Genomic DNA, 14,844 nt, shown 5'->3' with positions numbered 1-14,844 from the left:
GGAAAAGGGAAGCGTAAAATTGGTGTATTCACCTCTGTCTCATGACCTCTATATATATACACCTAAGGGGAAACCCTAATCAGGTCGTAAGGATAATTACGTCCATCAAATAATTATCAATTAAATACGCAGGATATTTATAAGGTCAATGATCAATTAATTAGATAAATGATAACTCAGGCCACATAATAAAATCGTGTCCTACATGAACTTCTTATGCAAAGGGTTTAGGGAAGTTAAACGTGCCGTAAGGATAACTTCGTAACACACACAAGACAAAGTTCAGAATTTCCCAACCCAATTACTTGTATATTACTTTTTTTTTTTTTGAAGGATGTCTATTACTTGTTCATAGTATTACTATTTTGCACTTTATCCCTTACCTTACCCTTAAGTAATTCTAACCATGTGCTCTCCCAAACTATCCAAAGTATCTCTTTCACAACAAAACATAATTAGTCTTTAAAAACTCCATTTATATTCTTTTGCCTCATTTGCATATCTCTATAGGTAAGGCAATCTTCTTGAAATTGCCCTACCATGGAGCCAAGTCAGCCTCCACCGCCACCACGACAACCTGACAATCACCAAGAAAGGCGGTCCACCCAACGATTTCATCCCTCACAGGGTTTTGCAGATAGAGTCCTAAGGGCTCTAGGGCATCGTCTACTACTCCTTTATAGGTCGGACCCAAATTTCTACATCCTTGGTGCCACGGGAAATGTGTACATTGTTAACGTATCAACAACTCTTGCATGCAAGTGCCCTGATCGTACAACCCCTTGCAAACACATTTTATTTGTGCTTATCAGGGTCCTAGGAGTCTCCTTAGATGATCCTTTTCTAAGAAGACGGACCCTGAGGTCTAGTCAGGTGACTCGTCTCCTGGCTAACCCGACCTCCAGTGACTCCCTTGCAGGCCAAACCCTTCGTGAGAGGTTCCATCGAGCATTCTTCCTCCAGAGGGATGGTGGTGGGGCTGCCCAAGCCCAACGCAGTGTCGTTGAAGAGGGTGCAATGTGTCCTATCTGCCTCGAAGAGATGGGAAACTCAGGGGAAAAGTTGGTGGCTTGTGCAACTTGTCGGAACTTCTTGCATGAAGAGTGCTTATTGACTTGGAAAAGGACTCAGAGAAGAAGATCAGTAAGTTGTGTGATTTGTAGATCAAGATGGAAAGATAGGGCGGATCAAGAGAAGTATTTAAACTTGGCTGCTTATGTTGGTGAAAATCATCATATGGCTCCTGAAAGTGCAAGAGGTACTGCTTGTCGCGAATAGTCAAATTTGGATGTTCATCTGGATCACCCCTTGAAAGTTTCAAGATTGTTGATGCAGTCAGTCATCAATTGTACAAACAAGTCTATTGTTCGATATCTTCATTCTTTTCTACTCTGTAGCTACTACTAAAAAAATTTAGCAGAAACACTTGGGATTCATGCTACAAATGTACGGAGTAGTGTTTAGTCTTTTACTAGGTAAGTTTCCCAATTATACTATCCTTAGCAATTCTTCTTTATAAGTAAAATAGATAACAAAAAGTAATTAGGGATGATTTTGAATCTGATATTCAGGTTCAATTGGTTATGAATCTTATGATATGTTATACATACAAATACAGAAAATAAAACAAGATTAAATCAATTAATCAATCAAATTAAACTATTACACAAGTAAATCCTTAATTAACTAATCAGATTGAATTATAGAGCTTGAAATTGAAATCAAAATCTATTAAATTCAGATGAATCTTTAACAAATTAGGTAATCAGATTCAATTATAAATTGCTAAATTTGAAAGTGATAATTGAAAAAAATACCGTGAGATTTCAATCTCTGATTTGCTTAATTGCTTAGCCTTGCTAGCTATTTTCCATGAATTAAAACTTCCTTCAAAGTTTGGACCTTTTAAAACACTACTACTTCCTCGTACTTAGTTTTGTTATTTTCCTTTTGGTTGGGTTTGACTTTTTTTAACTTATTAAATAAATCATGATTAATTTTTCCTCTTCAATTTTAAAATATACAAGTATACATACGCAAAATTCAACTCAGACCCCACAAGTTGTCGGATTGATCCACCTACAACCCTGATCCAGCCAAAATTTCCCGCCACTGACTCCGACCCAATACAACTCCAATTTTATAATGACCCTATCATCAATAACAACAAATATATAATCAATGTCAAACACCTATAAATCCATGAATTGAATTTCCATCCGTAACCCACATAATGGCCCGTCACACCTAGAGGTGTTAAAACCAAACCGATCTGAAAAAAGTCATCTGTTTCGAACGTGTCGAATTGTAACCGATCCGATTTGATCCGAGAAATTCAAGACCCAAACCCGATCCGTAACCGAACTGAACTCATCCCGAATTCGAATTTGACCCGATTTGAACTTAAGTCGACACCAACTTGAACTCAACCCGAAATCGATTTGACCTGACTTGAACTCAATTCGAACCGAAATTGACCCGACAAATACCATTTAATCCGATCTATTTTTGATCCAAACTGGTATTAACCCAACCCGATTTTAACTCGACCTAATTTTGACTTGACATGATTTCAAACCAACCATAACTTTAAATCCAACCTATTATTTACCTTTTTTTTAGTTAAACATATAGTAATGACACGATATGAAAAATGACACATGAATGACTTGATATCGATCCAATAACAAGATAAAAAAAAAACTCAATAATTACTCTAATTTTAAAAATTTACTTATTTGAATATTAAATTTGGTCAACTCAACCAAAATTCAGCCAAACACGAAAAGTATTTGAATCAGAATTGATTAAATATTGTATCAACCTTAGTAATTAAACCGAACTTAACGAAATCGAAATTAACCGAACCGACACCAACCTGATTCAAAGTCATTCGACCCGAAATTAACCCGATCAAACCCGTTTTGAATTCAATCCAAATATATCCGAACCAAATATGAACCGATCTGAACTTGACCCGACCTAAACCCGCGATTTAGACTCGACAGATCTTGACCCAACCCGAAAAATGACCCAATCCGACCTGAGGCGGGTTAAAAGGGTAATTTTGATCCGAATATACTCCACCCAAACAAACCTGACCCTTCATGGATTAACCCAAAATCCATCCAATTATCCGAATTGTTACCTCTAATCACACCGTATGGCCAACCATATACGAAGTTTAAGAATCTGTGAACCTACAAGGCTACAAACCCAACACCCCTAATAATTTTAGAGATGGGCTAGGAATGTTTTGGGCTTTTTTTACAAAAGAATCCAAATTGTTGTTTGATATGCATCCTTTTCAAATCAATATGATAAATTAGTAAGCCTCAACTATTCAAGTAAGAAAGTTTTAGTATTGAAAAAACCCTAAAAGTTCTACTCCAACAACCGTACCAAAGATGGAGAAACTCGAATTTGCCGAGAAACATCGCATAATTCAACATGATATTTGGTGTTTTCCCTATGATATAACTCTAAAAATCTTATTCTTACTTCCTCTTAAATCACTAGCAAAATTGAAACTGCTCTCCAAAAGCTGGTATTTCCAAATCTCTAGCCCTTAATTTGCAAATTTTCTTATTCAATTCTCAAACTTTATTACTCCTCAAACGCTAATCTTTCAATCCAAGAATTGTATCTCTTCATTGAAATCCGAAGATTTAAACAAAATAGAAATAAACACAACTCTTTTAGATCATCCTTTTCCTGATTCACGTACAGGAGTTTATTACTATTGTGCTGGATCTTATAATGGGGTTGTTTGTATCCATATTACTACACCTGATTTGCAAGAACAACTTATTGTTTGGAACCCGGTTACGCGGGAATTGTTAGAATTTAGGTGAGTAGTGGTGGGATAAAATTTGAAGTATTATTGCATGGGGATAGCTTACATTTGCATGACCAAGTGCTAGTATATATAGTGGTGTAGGTCGGTTTACATGCTCCTTCACCGACATACTACTCTACTCCTATCTACTAGCTTTCTCTAGATTTCTCTTAAGACACTAGGCTATTCTAGAAATATCTAGCTAATTGTAGATTTTACTAATTAGATTTTTCTAGATTACATTTTTAACACCCCCCTTAATCTGAAAAATCTTGTACTCTAAACTGTACGTCGTCTTCTCAAAATATTCTTTCGGTTTTGTTGATGCTCTTGTCACCAACGGCCTCTGATGTTGTTTCTTCTTGTTGTCACCGACAACTTCTAATCTTGACTTTTCTTCTTGTCATTGTGTTGGTACTCATGTTACCAACCTTAATTTTGTTGTTTAATTTTGGTACTCGTGTTACCATCTTTCTAACTGATCTGATGCTCGTGTCACCAGAGATCTCCCAAATTCTCCTTTCGAATATATCTCCTTTATTTTTCCTTTTAATTTTGGTGCTCATATCACCAAATATTTCTGCTAATGCACTTGTCATTAGCAACCTCTTATTTTCTTCTTCAAAACAAGCTTTCTTTATTATCTTCCTTGCCAAAATTGGCAATTTCCACATCAGCTTTCTTGAACCTGCAATTCTTTCCAACATGGCCGAACTTTTTGCATATCCAACATTGTGCTTTTCCTTTGAAGTAGCAATCTGCACTATCATGGTTTGCGACGGTCTTGAATTGTTAGAATTTAGGTGAGTGGAAGTAGTGGTGGGATAAAATTTGAAGTATTATTGCATGGGGATAGCTTACATTTGCATGACCAAGTGCTAGTATATATAGTAGTGTAGGTCGGTTTACATGCTCCTTCACCGACATACTACTCTACTCCTATCTACTAGCTTTCTCTAAATTTCTCTTAAGACACTAGGCTATTCTAGAAATATCTAGCTAATTGTAGATTTTACTAATTAGATTTTTCTAGATTACATTTTTAACAGGAATGCAGGCCTATTCCACTGCCTCCTCCTCGCGTTGATGATCCACCTATTACGCCAGTTTCGTGTCGTCACAAAAGATATTGGTTCGGTTTTGTCTATTTGTTGGACGATGTTGTTATCTTTCACTTGAAGAGAAAACGGAGTTACTTGTACTCGATGAAGGATAGTTCATGGAGGGAATTAATGTATTCGAATCGATTTATTATCGAATATGAGACTATACCTTGTAGGAGTCTAGGAACTAGATTTGTTCTTAAAGACGGAGTGTTACATTATGCTGTAGGTCTCTATTCGATATATAAATTTGATTTGGTCAATGAAACATTATCAAGTGTACGTCACATAGAACAACGTCTTTCTGTCGACAACAAGAATTATCGTATGATTGATGTTGCACTTGGTGTCACACAAGAAAATAGTCTGTGTTCGGGTCGAGTCTTTCAACATTGGAGGAAGGATAAGTGGGTTTTGGAAATATGGAACTTGGTTGAACGTACGAATTCGAGTTCATGGAAAAAGTTGTATAGGATTTCTTTGGGCAATGAAACACCCCGTCCATACCCTTGGGTAATTGGATTTACATATCAAGGAAAAATATTTGTTGGAGGAGAAAAGCTCGTAATTGTTGATCCAAATCGGGTTGCTAGTGATAATATGCAAGAAGTTAAAACGAAACATACTGCCATTTACACTATGAGTTACGTTCAAACGCTTTTATCGCCTTATTCACTTCATAACTTAGAGTATTTGTGAAAAAATCTATTTACTACGAAGTATGTTTGTGTTTGGGTAATTGATTTTTTTTTTTTTTTTTTTTTTGTTTTATTGAAACTTTCAATAAGTCTCCGGTAAGATCATCTTACCATGTTAGACCTCAACTATATATAAATTTCTTTAACTATTACTCGTAGTATGTATGTTCTACGTTTTTTTTTTTTTTTAAAAATATTGTTTGACTTCTTTTGATTAGAGTTTGCTAATCAATATATATCATATCATATATCACTAATATATAAACCCGGTCTCGCATTCAGGCCACGAGACAGCGACACTTGGCATTCCAGTTTTTCGCCAAGTGTCGCATCACGTAGACGACAATGCAAATAGATATAATTATGGTGATTAGATTAGATGATCCCTCGTCAAATTAGATTGGATAGATTTTATAAGATAAAAATATTGTATAGAGTTTTATTATCAATATACTTCTAATATTTCATTTATTCAAAATTAATCATAACTTTTAAATAATATCCTATAACTCGATTCTATTTCCATCATAAAATTCGTTTTAAAAAGTTCTTTAAAATAAGATCAAAATAAGATCCATTTATAAAATATTTAATTTATTTTAAAAAAAATAGAGAATCGGTAAAAAATAAGTTTTAATCAGTAAGAATAATTTTAGTTTGGTAAAAATATTTTCAGTTCATTAGAATTAATTTAAGTGCGATAAAAAAATATTTTAATAATAACATAGATATCTATTTACAAATAAAAGTACAAAAAGTACACTATTATATAAATAAGCGATATCGTACTTCAAAATATTTTACATTATCAAAAGGAATTATATGATCGTATTTAACATTCAAGCTAAAAAGTTTAGGACAATCCGAGCATCGCCCGGGCATAAAACTAGTATATATATATATATATATGTATAAAGGGGAGTTTTTTCTCAAGTGTTTAGAGAGCCACGTAGGATAAAATTTTCTTAACGCGCCATGTAGAATTATAAATTTTAGTAATAGCCAATTAAATAAGAGATTTGTAAATTCTTTTATAATTAAATAATTTAAATGCCACATAAGCAAAATTGGAGAATGGGATTTTAAAATTTAAATTAATTAAATATAAAGTATTATCTTTTGAGAGTAAGACTTTTATCTAAATATATAACGAATGAGAAGAAATTCACAATTTATTTAAAATAAAAATATTAAATGATATACTATAAAATAACAAATTTCATCATATAAATACAAAAAATATTGGTTTTAAAAAATACAAACAAACTGTGCATCGCACGGACTTCATCTAATAAGGTACTATTAATGTGTTTTAAGCTAAGATTTTGTATTTGACGAAATTATATACTTGTAATCATGAGTTGTGTGCTAATGTGTATTATTTCCTAGTTGAATTTGATCTATTTTTTAAAGGAAAATATAAACTGCCAAATATGAGGTATAATTAATCAACTTAAAGCCGTAAACATGCATGTATATACTCCCTTCGTTTTTTTTAAATGTATCAGCTTGACTTTTGCACTATTCACATGTCATATTTAACTTACTTTTTTTTCTCTATCATAAAGTTAATAAATGTTATTATATAATATATCATTAGATTAGTCACAATGTCTACCTTCATAATATAATATTGTTACAATTTTAACTAATAAACAATTAAAGATATTAATGGTCAAAATTAAGTCTTGACAAATATGCCGGTCAAACTGATGCATTATTTAAAAAAAATAAAATATTGGGAGTAGTTTGGAAAGGCAAATGCACAAAGGTATGACATTGTTGTTATGAAATTGTTAGCTCCACACCTCCACATATGTAACAAGGGTCCTTTCATCCTTACCCTCCTACAATAGGTGGGTAGCAATTTTTTTTTTTTCCTTTCATCCTTTACCTCTTCACTATTATTGCCTGCTTCGACTTTGCTAGCTCACGGTAAAGCTAACCACATCCTTGCACTAAAGCCACAAAGTAGGGAGGATTTTTATTTGAGGAGCCCCAGTATCTCAAAATGACAAATAGGTAAATATAAAAAACTTTATGAATATTTTATAATTTTTAATGTACTATTTTTTTGGGTTTGGTATTCTTCTTCAACAAATAATGCAGCTCTGCTCCATTGACCATTGTCATTCCCCTCCATATTCATTTCTTTCTTGCTCCTTCCCAATAATATTGCTTCATCTTATACTAAAATTTTATCAACAATTTGGGTATCGTCCGGGCATAAAACTAGTCACTATTAAATAAAGCCGGTCTCGCAGTCGGGCCACGAGACAGCGACACTTGACATTCCAGTTTTTCGCCAAGTGTTGCGCCACATAAGCGACAAATAGTTTTATTGTGACACATAATGATGCTAAGTAAGCGAATTTTGGATAGATTTTTTAAGATAAATTGTTGAATAGAGTTCCATTATCGATAGAAGTCAAATATTTCATATATACAAAATTAATCATAACTTTTAATAAAATACCGTATAACTTTGTCTATTTCCATAATCAAATTCGTTTTAAAAAGTTTTTTAAAATAAGATCCATTTATAATATATTTAATTTATTTAAAAAATTAATAGAGAATTCGTAAATATAAGTTATAATTAGGAAAAATAATTTTAGTTTGGTAAAATTACTTTCAGTTCAGTAAAATAATTTAAGCTCAATAAAAATAATTTCAAGTCAATATTAACATAAATATTTATTTACAAACAAAACTACAAAAAATACACTATTATATAATATCATATGACTAAATATACTGCATTATCAAAAGGGATTATATAACTTAACATTCAAGCCAAAAGTTTAGCCTTATCAAGTTGATATTTCTTCAGCCCAACGTTCCAACCCAACAAGGCAATAAGAATTACGAGAGGTTTTTTTTTAGGAAAATTACGAGAGGTTTTTTAAAAAAAAAAACAAATGCATCAAAAGGTTCAAAACAATTCAAAATCAACAAAAATAATATCGTTGCCTTCCATGAGAAGCTTTTTGGTGTCTTCTACATCAGATCACTTTCTTTCTTCAACTTTTCGTCTTTTCTTTCCAATTTCCATCACACATTCGTAGTTTAAGGTATAATCTTTCTAATTACCTTTTTGTGTTTTACTCTATTGGACTTCTTACTTTGCCTCTTTGTTTATTTTCTTAATGTATAACTGTATTCTCTTGATTAGGGTTTTCTTTTAATCTTCAGTCTTTTCATATAATTGCTTCACTTTGTGTTCTTCCTACATATTTTCAATGTCAAATTATATACCCTTTTCGAATTTGTTGTGGTAAATTGTATTAGGAACTTGTATTAAGTGGTTTTTGTTTTATGAGTTGTTTAGTGTTGTTTTTGATGTAGTAATTTCAATTTTGTTCTGCAGATTCTTTAATCTATCTAATATGAAACACTCTAAACATGAAGAGTGCCCTTTTTTGGGGTTATCTGAGAAATTGATCATTGAAATTCTGTGTCGATTGCCCGTAAAATCGTTAGGAAAATGCAAATTAGTCAGCAAATCATGGCATACCTTAATCTCAGACCCTGAATTTGCCAAGTCACATCTTGAATTTTCGAAGAGTAATAATCAGCCTTTGACACTCATTTTGCAAAAGAATAACATCTTGTCTCAACTACAGTTTCGTGATTCGACGGATATTAGTAAGGGTGTAACCTTAGCCCCATTGAGGCACCGGTTCCTCGAGGATGATGTGTTTGACCCTAGGTACTGTTTTATAGTCGGATCTAGTGATGGTCTTATATGTGTCTATGTTAAGGAGATGAGTAAGAAGAGACGTCGTGCGGATTCGATGTCTCTTTGGAATCCTTGCACCACTGAGGAGTTGGAAATCTCATTGCCTGTTGAAAGGGGTTCGTTTTATGTTCATATAGAATCTAGTTGGTTCGGATGTGTTTTCTCCTGTGATGATGACTATAAAATCTTCTTGGTGTATACGATGCATAAGCAATCTCATGGAACGTGTATGTATCTGTACTCGTTAAGGTTTGATAGATGGAAAAGAGTTCATGTTTCTGATGAAGATTACGAGTACATTTCTGAAGTTGACTCTGTATACTTGGATGAGGCGTTGCATTACCTTGTACGTCGCAAATGGATTGTTATATTTGATTTGGTTTCAGAAACCTTTAAGAAGGTGCCCTTCTCAATTGAGGCTGATCAATTACCAAACTATCATCAGCTATCGCTTGGTGTGATTGGAGAGTATGATTGTCTATGTGCTATGTTTGTACATCGCTCTGAGGAATGGATGGTTGAGCTGTGGACCTTGGAGGAGTATGATAATTGGAATTCTTGGGAAAAGATTTATCGAATTGACTTGAAGGAAAATATTGTCATAAACTGCATCCAATCTTTAGGGTTCACATACAGTGGTAATCTTTGCATTCAACAAGCAAATGGACTTGTGCTGGTTGACACGGATTATGATCCTCCTTCACATGTCATAGCTCGAAATCCCTCTTTTGAAAAGGTCTACAAGGTGATGGATTATGTTGAGAGCCTTGTGTCTCCCGATTCTATTCCGTAAGTTAATTTTGGTGGCAGTCGATCCATAAGAGCATTACAAGGGACCATGTCAAGGACGCGGACAATTCTAGCCGGCTAGGTGTATAAGGTTTTGAGATGTGGGTTGATGATGAAGAATTGAAACTGTGATGTTATTACTACTAGTAATAATCCTTTGGTTGACAATCAGAAGTTCATTTTGGTTGGATTTTTTTTTTTTTTTTTTTTTTTTTTTTTTTTTTTGACATGAGGTTAGTTTTTGGTTGGATTGTGGTAATGTATTTTGCAGTGGCTTGGATAATTATTCCTACTATTATGCATTTGATTATGTAGTTTCTAGTATGTTCTATTACTAATGTACTAATCTTCAAAGAGTGGTTGTGTTCATTATGGATGAAGTATTGCTTGTTTGGGATCTTTAATACGGAGCAATTAGTACATTAGAGAAGTTCAAAGCCAATATATGTTGCAGAAGCTTCTCCAATATTTGGTGGTTTGTGAAGCCATTAGTTTATTAAATTGTTTGTTTTAAACAACACCCTAATTTTATACTTGATCAAAGTACAATTGATAGAAGTACTAAAAAAGACTTACCCGAGAAAGAATTAACAACTTGTCACATTTGCCTTTTGGGAAAAGTAGACACAAGAGATGTCTAATTTCTTAACTTAAGATATCTTATTTCTTAATTAAAGATATATTCGATATATGTAATTCAATTAAATTACCTAAAATTTTATAAACACGAGATAGTTAAAAGAGGAAGCCCCTATTAATCATCTAAATAAACAGTACGGAGTATTGGTTTATCAAGTAGCATTTTTGTATTAATGGACTTGAAAATCGTGTTACTTTAACAAAAAAATGATTTCTATTGTGCTCTGCAGCCCACCAGTAAAGTTAGCAATGAGCAGTAACTGACGACATCAGATTTGGAAATTAACACCGTTTAATATTTATAAACAGAGTTTATATGTTGAAAGCAGATAGAGAAGAAGAGAGAAAATTCATTTACAACTCACGTTTAAGAAGAATATACTAATAAGAATACTTCACTTTCTGACAGTTACGTACTTTTGGCTTAACCACGTTAATGGCCGTCTTTGTGCCGTACCCCAAGTCAAAAGACCGAAATTAACAACTTACCCACATGGTTTAATATAAAAGGTCTATAAAGTTGAAAAAAAAGAAGAGGAATTACGGAGTATTACTGTAACCCACAACTATAAAAACAGGACTTCAATAGTTCAATCAATCAATTCACACAGTAAAAAACTACTCCTACTCCGCAAAAACGTTTTGTTATCTTGCAATATAAGCAAAACCTTTGTCAATTCACCCTCAATTTTCTTTCTTCAACCTTTTGTCTTTCCTTTCCTTTCCAATCTCCATCACACTTGCACATCTCCTCTAAAGGTATAATCTTTCCAATTTCCCTTTTTGTTTTGTTTATGTTGATTTCCTCCATGTATAGTTGTCATTCCCTTCAATTTCTTTTTTTTTTTTTTAAACTTTACTCTGTTCATAATTTCATCACATTGTGTTATTTACTTATTTTGAACTAATATTTTCAATTTTAGATGATGCGCACTTTTATAGGATGTGTGTTTGTTTGTGTGTGTGTTTTTTTAGGAAAGTTCAATTAGTATTGGTCTAATAAGTTCAACCAGATTTACTGATTTAGTAGTTTTAAGTAAAAGTTAATGTCGACTAGATTAGTTGGTTTAAGTACCCAATATATGACATCGAATCTTATAAAGTCTTGTTCACATCAGCACCAAAAACTCCTAATCAGGGTACATAACTTCCAATCGGGTCTAACAACGTACTCGTATGGTTTAATAAGTTAAGAGAACACATCCTTATTTTTGTTTTGTTTTTTGAATATGTTGTGGGAAATTTTAGTAAGAGGTTATGAGCTTGTTATAGAATTGTTCTTCCAAACAGTGGGATGTTTACAGTACATTATAAGTTATAAGTATGTTGATTATGTTCTTAGTAGTTACAAGTAGATGTTAATGGTTATATTAGTTGGAATTTGAAATTGTGTCTATAATGTAGTAACATCAGATTTGTTTTGCAGTGAAAACTTGAAAGCCTAATCTAATATGAGCCGATTCAAATATGAAGATGAACCTTTTTTGGGGTTAAACGAAGAATTAATACGTGATATTCTGTATCGACTGTCTGCAAAATCATTAGGACAATGCAAACTAGTATGCAAATCATGGCTTACCCTCATCTCAGACCCTGAATTTGCGAGATCACATCTCGTTTATTCAATCAATAATAATCAACCCTTGACCCTCATTGTTCAAAAATTCAATACCCTTTCCACCCTGAAGTTTTCTGATCCAACCAATATTACTGAGGGTGTAACCTCAGACATGTTGAACAATCGATTCCTTAATAGCTTTGTATCCAGTTATTATTATTGTTTCATTGTCGGGTCGAATGATGGCCTTATATGTGTTTACATGAAACAAATGGAGAGGGGTAGACGCGGTCAAGATTCATTGCATCTTTGGAATCCTTGCACCACTGCGAAAAGGGAGATCTCATTGCCTGTTAAAAGGGATTCATTTTTTGTTCATATAGACTCGAGTTGGTTTGGTCATGTTCCCTCCTGTGATGAATACAGAATCTTCTTAGTGTATTCGGAGTATAGGCCCTATCTCTATGAAAAGGGCATGTATCTATACTCGTTAAGGAATGGTAGATGGAGAAGAATACAGGTCTCAGATGAAGATTTGCGCTTAGTCTCAGAAGCCAATTCTGTTTATTTTAATGAAGCATTGCATTACATTGTACGTCAAAAATGAATAGTTGTAGTATTTGATTTGGCAGCAGAGACCTTTAAGAAGGTGCCCTTCTCAATTAAACCTGATCAAGTACCAAGCTTTTGCTTGGTGTCATTGGAAAATATCACTGCCTATGTGCTATGTTTTTAAATCGCTTTGGGGAACGGATGTTCGAGCTGTGGACCCTGGAGGAGTATGATAATTGGGATTCTTGGAAAAAGCTGTATCGAATTGACCTGCGGAAGTATATACTCAGAAATTGCATCCAATTTGTAGGGCTCACATACAATGGTTATCTATGCATTGAAGCAAATGTAGTCGTGCTCATTGACCCAGATGATGATCCACCTTCACATGTCGTTACTCAATGTCCCAGTGTACAGGTTTACAAGGTTATGGATTATGTGGAGAGTCTTGTCTCCCCAAATTCTATCCCGTAAGTTAATTTGGTGGTATTCGAAACGTAGAACGGTAGAAAGGTGTCAAGGTCGCAAACAGAGAGCTGGCTAGGGTTCTGAGATGTGGGTTGATGAAAATGTGATGTTATTACTAATAGTGATCCTTTTTTTTGACAACCAAAGTTCATATTGTATGAATTTGTGTTTTGCAAAGCTAGTGGCTCCTATGCGGCTATGCATGTAATTCTGTTGGTGCTATGCTCTGTCTTATTTACTAATTATCAATGAATGAGTTGTACTATGCATTTTTATTATGCAAATGTGGAATCTAACTTGTATATTTTGTAGTTGATAAATTCTACTGGGGTAGTTAGTAGTTACATATGTGTTTTGTTTTGTTTTAAGGTTGTTTTGATAATAATATTGAAAAGATAGCTCATAAGAGTGGACTTGTTTTTAGTTAACCAAAACTTTCAAAAGGTATGCTTATTTTAAGCTAATTGTGCAAAGATTTGCTTATTTTTGACAATTTTTTCAAATAAAAATAGTAGACCTAATTAAAGTTGACCCAGACAGAAAAGTTGTAGAGTTTGGGAAGTTTTTTCAAGCCTAAATTCCGGGCTCAAACCAAAATTTTCTTAAATTTTTTTTGACTGCAACCAAAGATCATACTCGTATTTAATTAAAAATTAGGCTCGACCCGATTTTAAACCCGATAAGCTTGTTTTTTTCGCATAATATAGCTGGTTTGGATATGATTTTCGGCATGAAATGGGTCACTATTTCCTCCAAACCCCAGCCTAGCTATGATCAACTCTAAATATTTTTTTTTTATTTATTTTTTTGAAAATCTCAATTCACCATTTTAACACTCATCTTTCTCCGATAACACAGGGATTTTCAATTCAATTGATCGCTGAAGCTTCTTCAATGGCAGACTCGATTAAGAGGTTGAGTTCACTTAGCGAGTGCTTAATGCTTCTAATTATCTCCTATTCACACCTAACATCTTCCCCTCTCAGAAATACAGGTCTTAATTCATCCATAATTTTTACATGCATTTATTATTGCAGTTCTTTTAATTTTATATTGATTATGAATAGTGCAAAAGTCAAAGTAATATTGAGTCGGATATGGTATGTGAATAGTGCAAAAGTCTAAGTAATACATAAATAAAAAAATATAAAAAATAAAAAAAAAATAAAAAAAAAAACCTCAGAGGGAGTAATATATTTTTGGAAAATACAATTGTGATGAATAAAATAAGATTGTGTATGATTATAGTTTTCTTAATGTTTAAGAAATTGAAGAGAGTCTAAGTAATAATATGAATAGTGCCTAAAATCAATCAAAGTATGTAGTAACTGACACAAAACAAATGGACTACTCTATAATTATTTACTAGATTAGTGCCCGTGCAATTGCACGGTAGTAATAATCTTTTTTCGCATAATTAATTTGTCATATTATATAAAAATGAGGCAAGTCATATA

The 14,844-nt window shown here is 33.2% G+C and overlaps 3 protein-coding genes across 3 annotated transcripts; all 3 read left to right on the top strand.

Moving 5' to 3' along the window:
* The first annotated feature begins 122 nt into the window (after window positions 1-122).
* On the top strand, window positions 123-1,436 carry LOC110683167 (mitogen-activated protein kinase kinase kinase 1-like). The gene has a single exon (XM_021859514.1). It carries the CDS (start codon window positions 541-543, stop codon window positions 1,276-1,278), a length of 738 nt encoding a protein of 245 aa, XP_021715206.1. The 5' UTR covers window positions 123-540; the 3' UTR covers window positions 1,279-1,436.
* Window positions 1,437-8,554: 7,118 nt separating this feature from the next.
* On the top strand, window positions 8,555-10,812 carry LOC110683150 (F-box/kelch-repeat protein At3g06240-like). The gene is made up of 2 exons (XM_021859496.1): window positions 8,555-8,713; window positions 9,010-10,812. Exon 2 carries the CDS (start codon window positions 9,029-9,031, stop codon window positions 10,172-10,174), a length of 1,146 nt encoding a protein of 381 aa, XP_021715188.1. The 5' UTR covers window positions 8,555-8,713; window positions 9,010-9,028; the 3' UTR covers window positions 10,175-10,812.
* Window positions 10,813-12,260: 1,448 nt separating this feature from the next.
* On the top strand, window positions 12,261-12,974 carry LOC110683209 (F-box/kelch-repeat protein At3g06240-like). Its single transcript, XM_021859555.1, has one exon. The coding sequence runs from the start codon at window positions 12,261-12,263 to the stop codon at window positions 12,972-12,974; it is 714 nt and encodes a 237-aa protein (XP_021715247.1).
* The last annotated feature ends 1,870 nt before the right edge of the window (window positions 12,975-14,844 follow it).

This window comes from Chenopodium quinoa, unplaced genomic scaffold, assembly GCF_001683475.1.
Source record: "Chenopodium quinoa cultivar QQ74 unplaced genomic scaffold, ASM168347v1, whole genome shotgun sequence".
In the NCBI taxonomy this organism is placed as follows: Eukaryota; Viridiplantae; Streptophyta; class Magnoliopsida; order Caryophyllales; family Amaranthaceae; genus Chenopodium; species Chenopodium quinoa.
This window is presented reverse-complemented; position numbering and strand designations above follow the sequence as displayed.

What these genes read in the sequence shown, in the direction of transcription:
- LOC110683209 (XM_021859555.1), top strand. Translation starts at nt 12,261, where the DNA reads ATGAGCCGATTCAAATATGAAGATGAACCTTTTTTGGGGTTAAACGAA.
- LOC110683150 (XM_021859496.1), top strand. Translation starts at nt 9,029, where the DNA reads ATGAAACACTCTAAACATGAAGAGTGCCCTTTTTTGGGGTTATCTGAG.
- LOC110683167 (XM_021859514.1), top strand. Translation starts at nt 541, where the DNA reads ATGGAGCCAAGTCAGCCTCCACCGCCACCACGACAACCTGACAATCAC.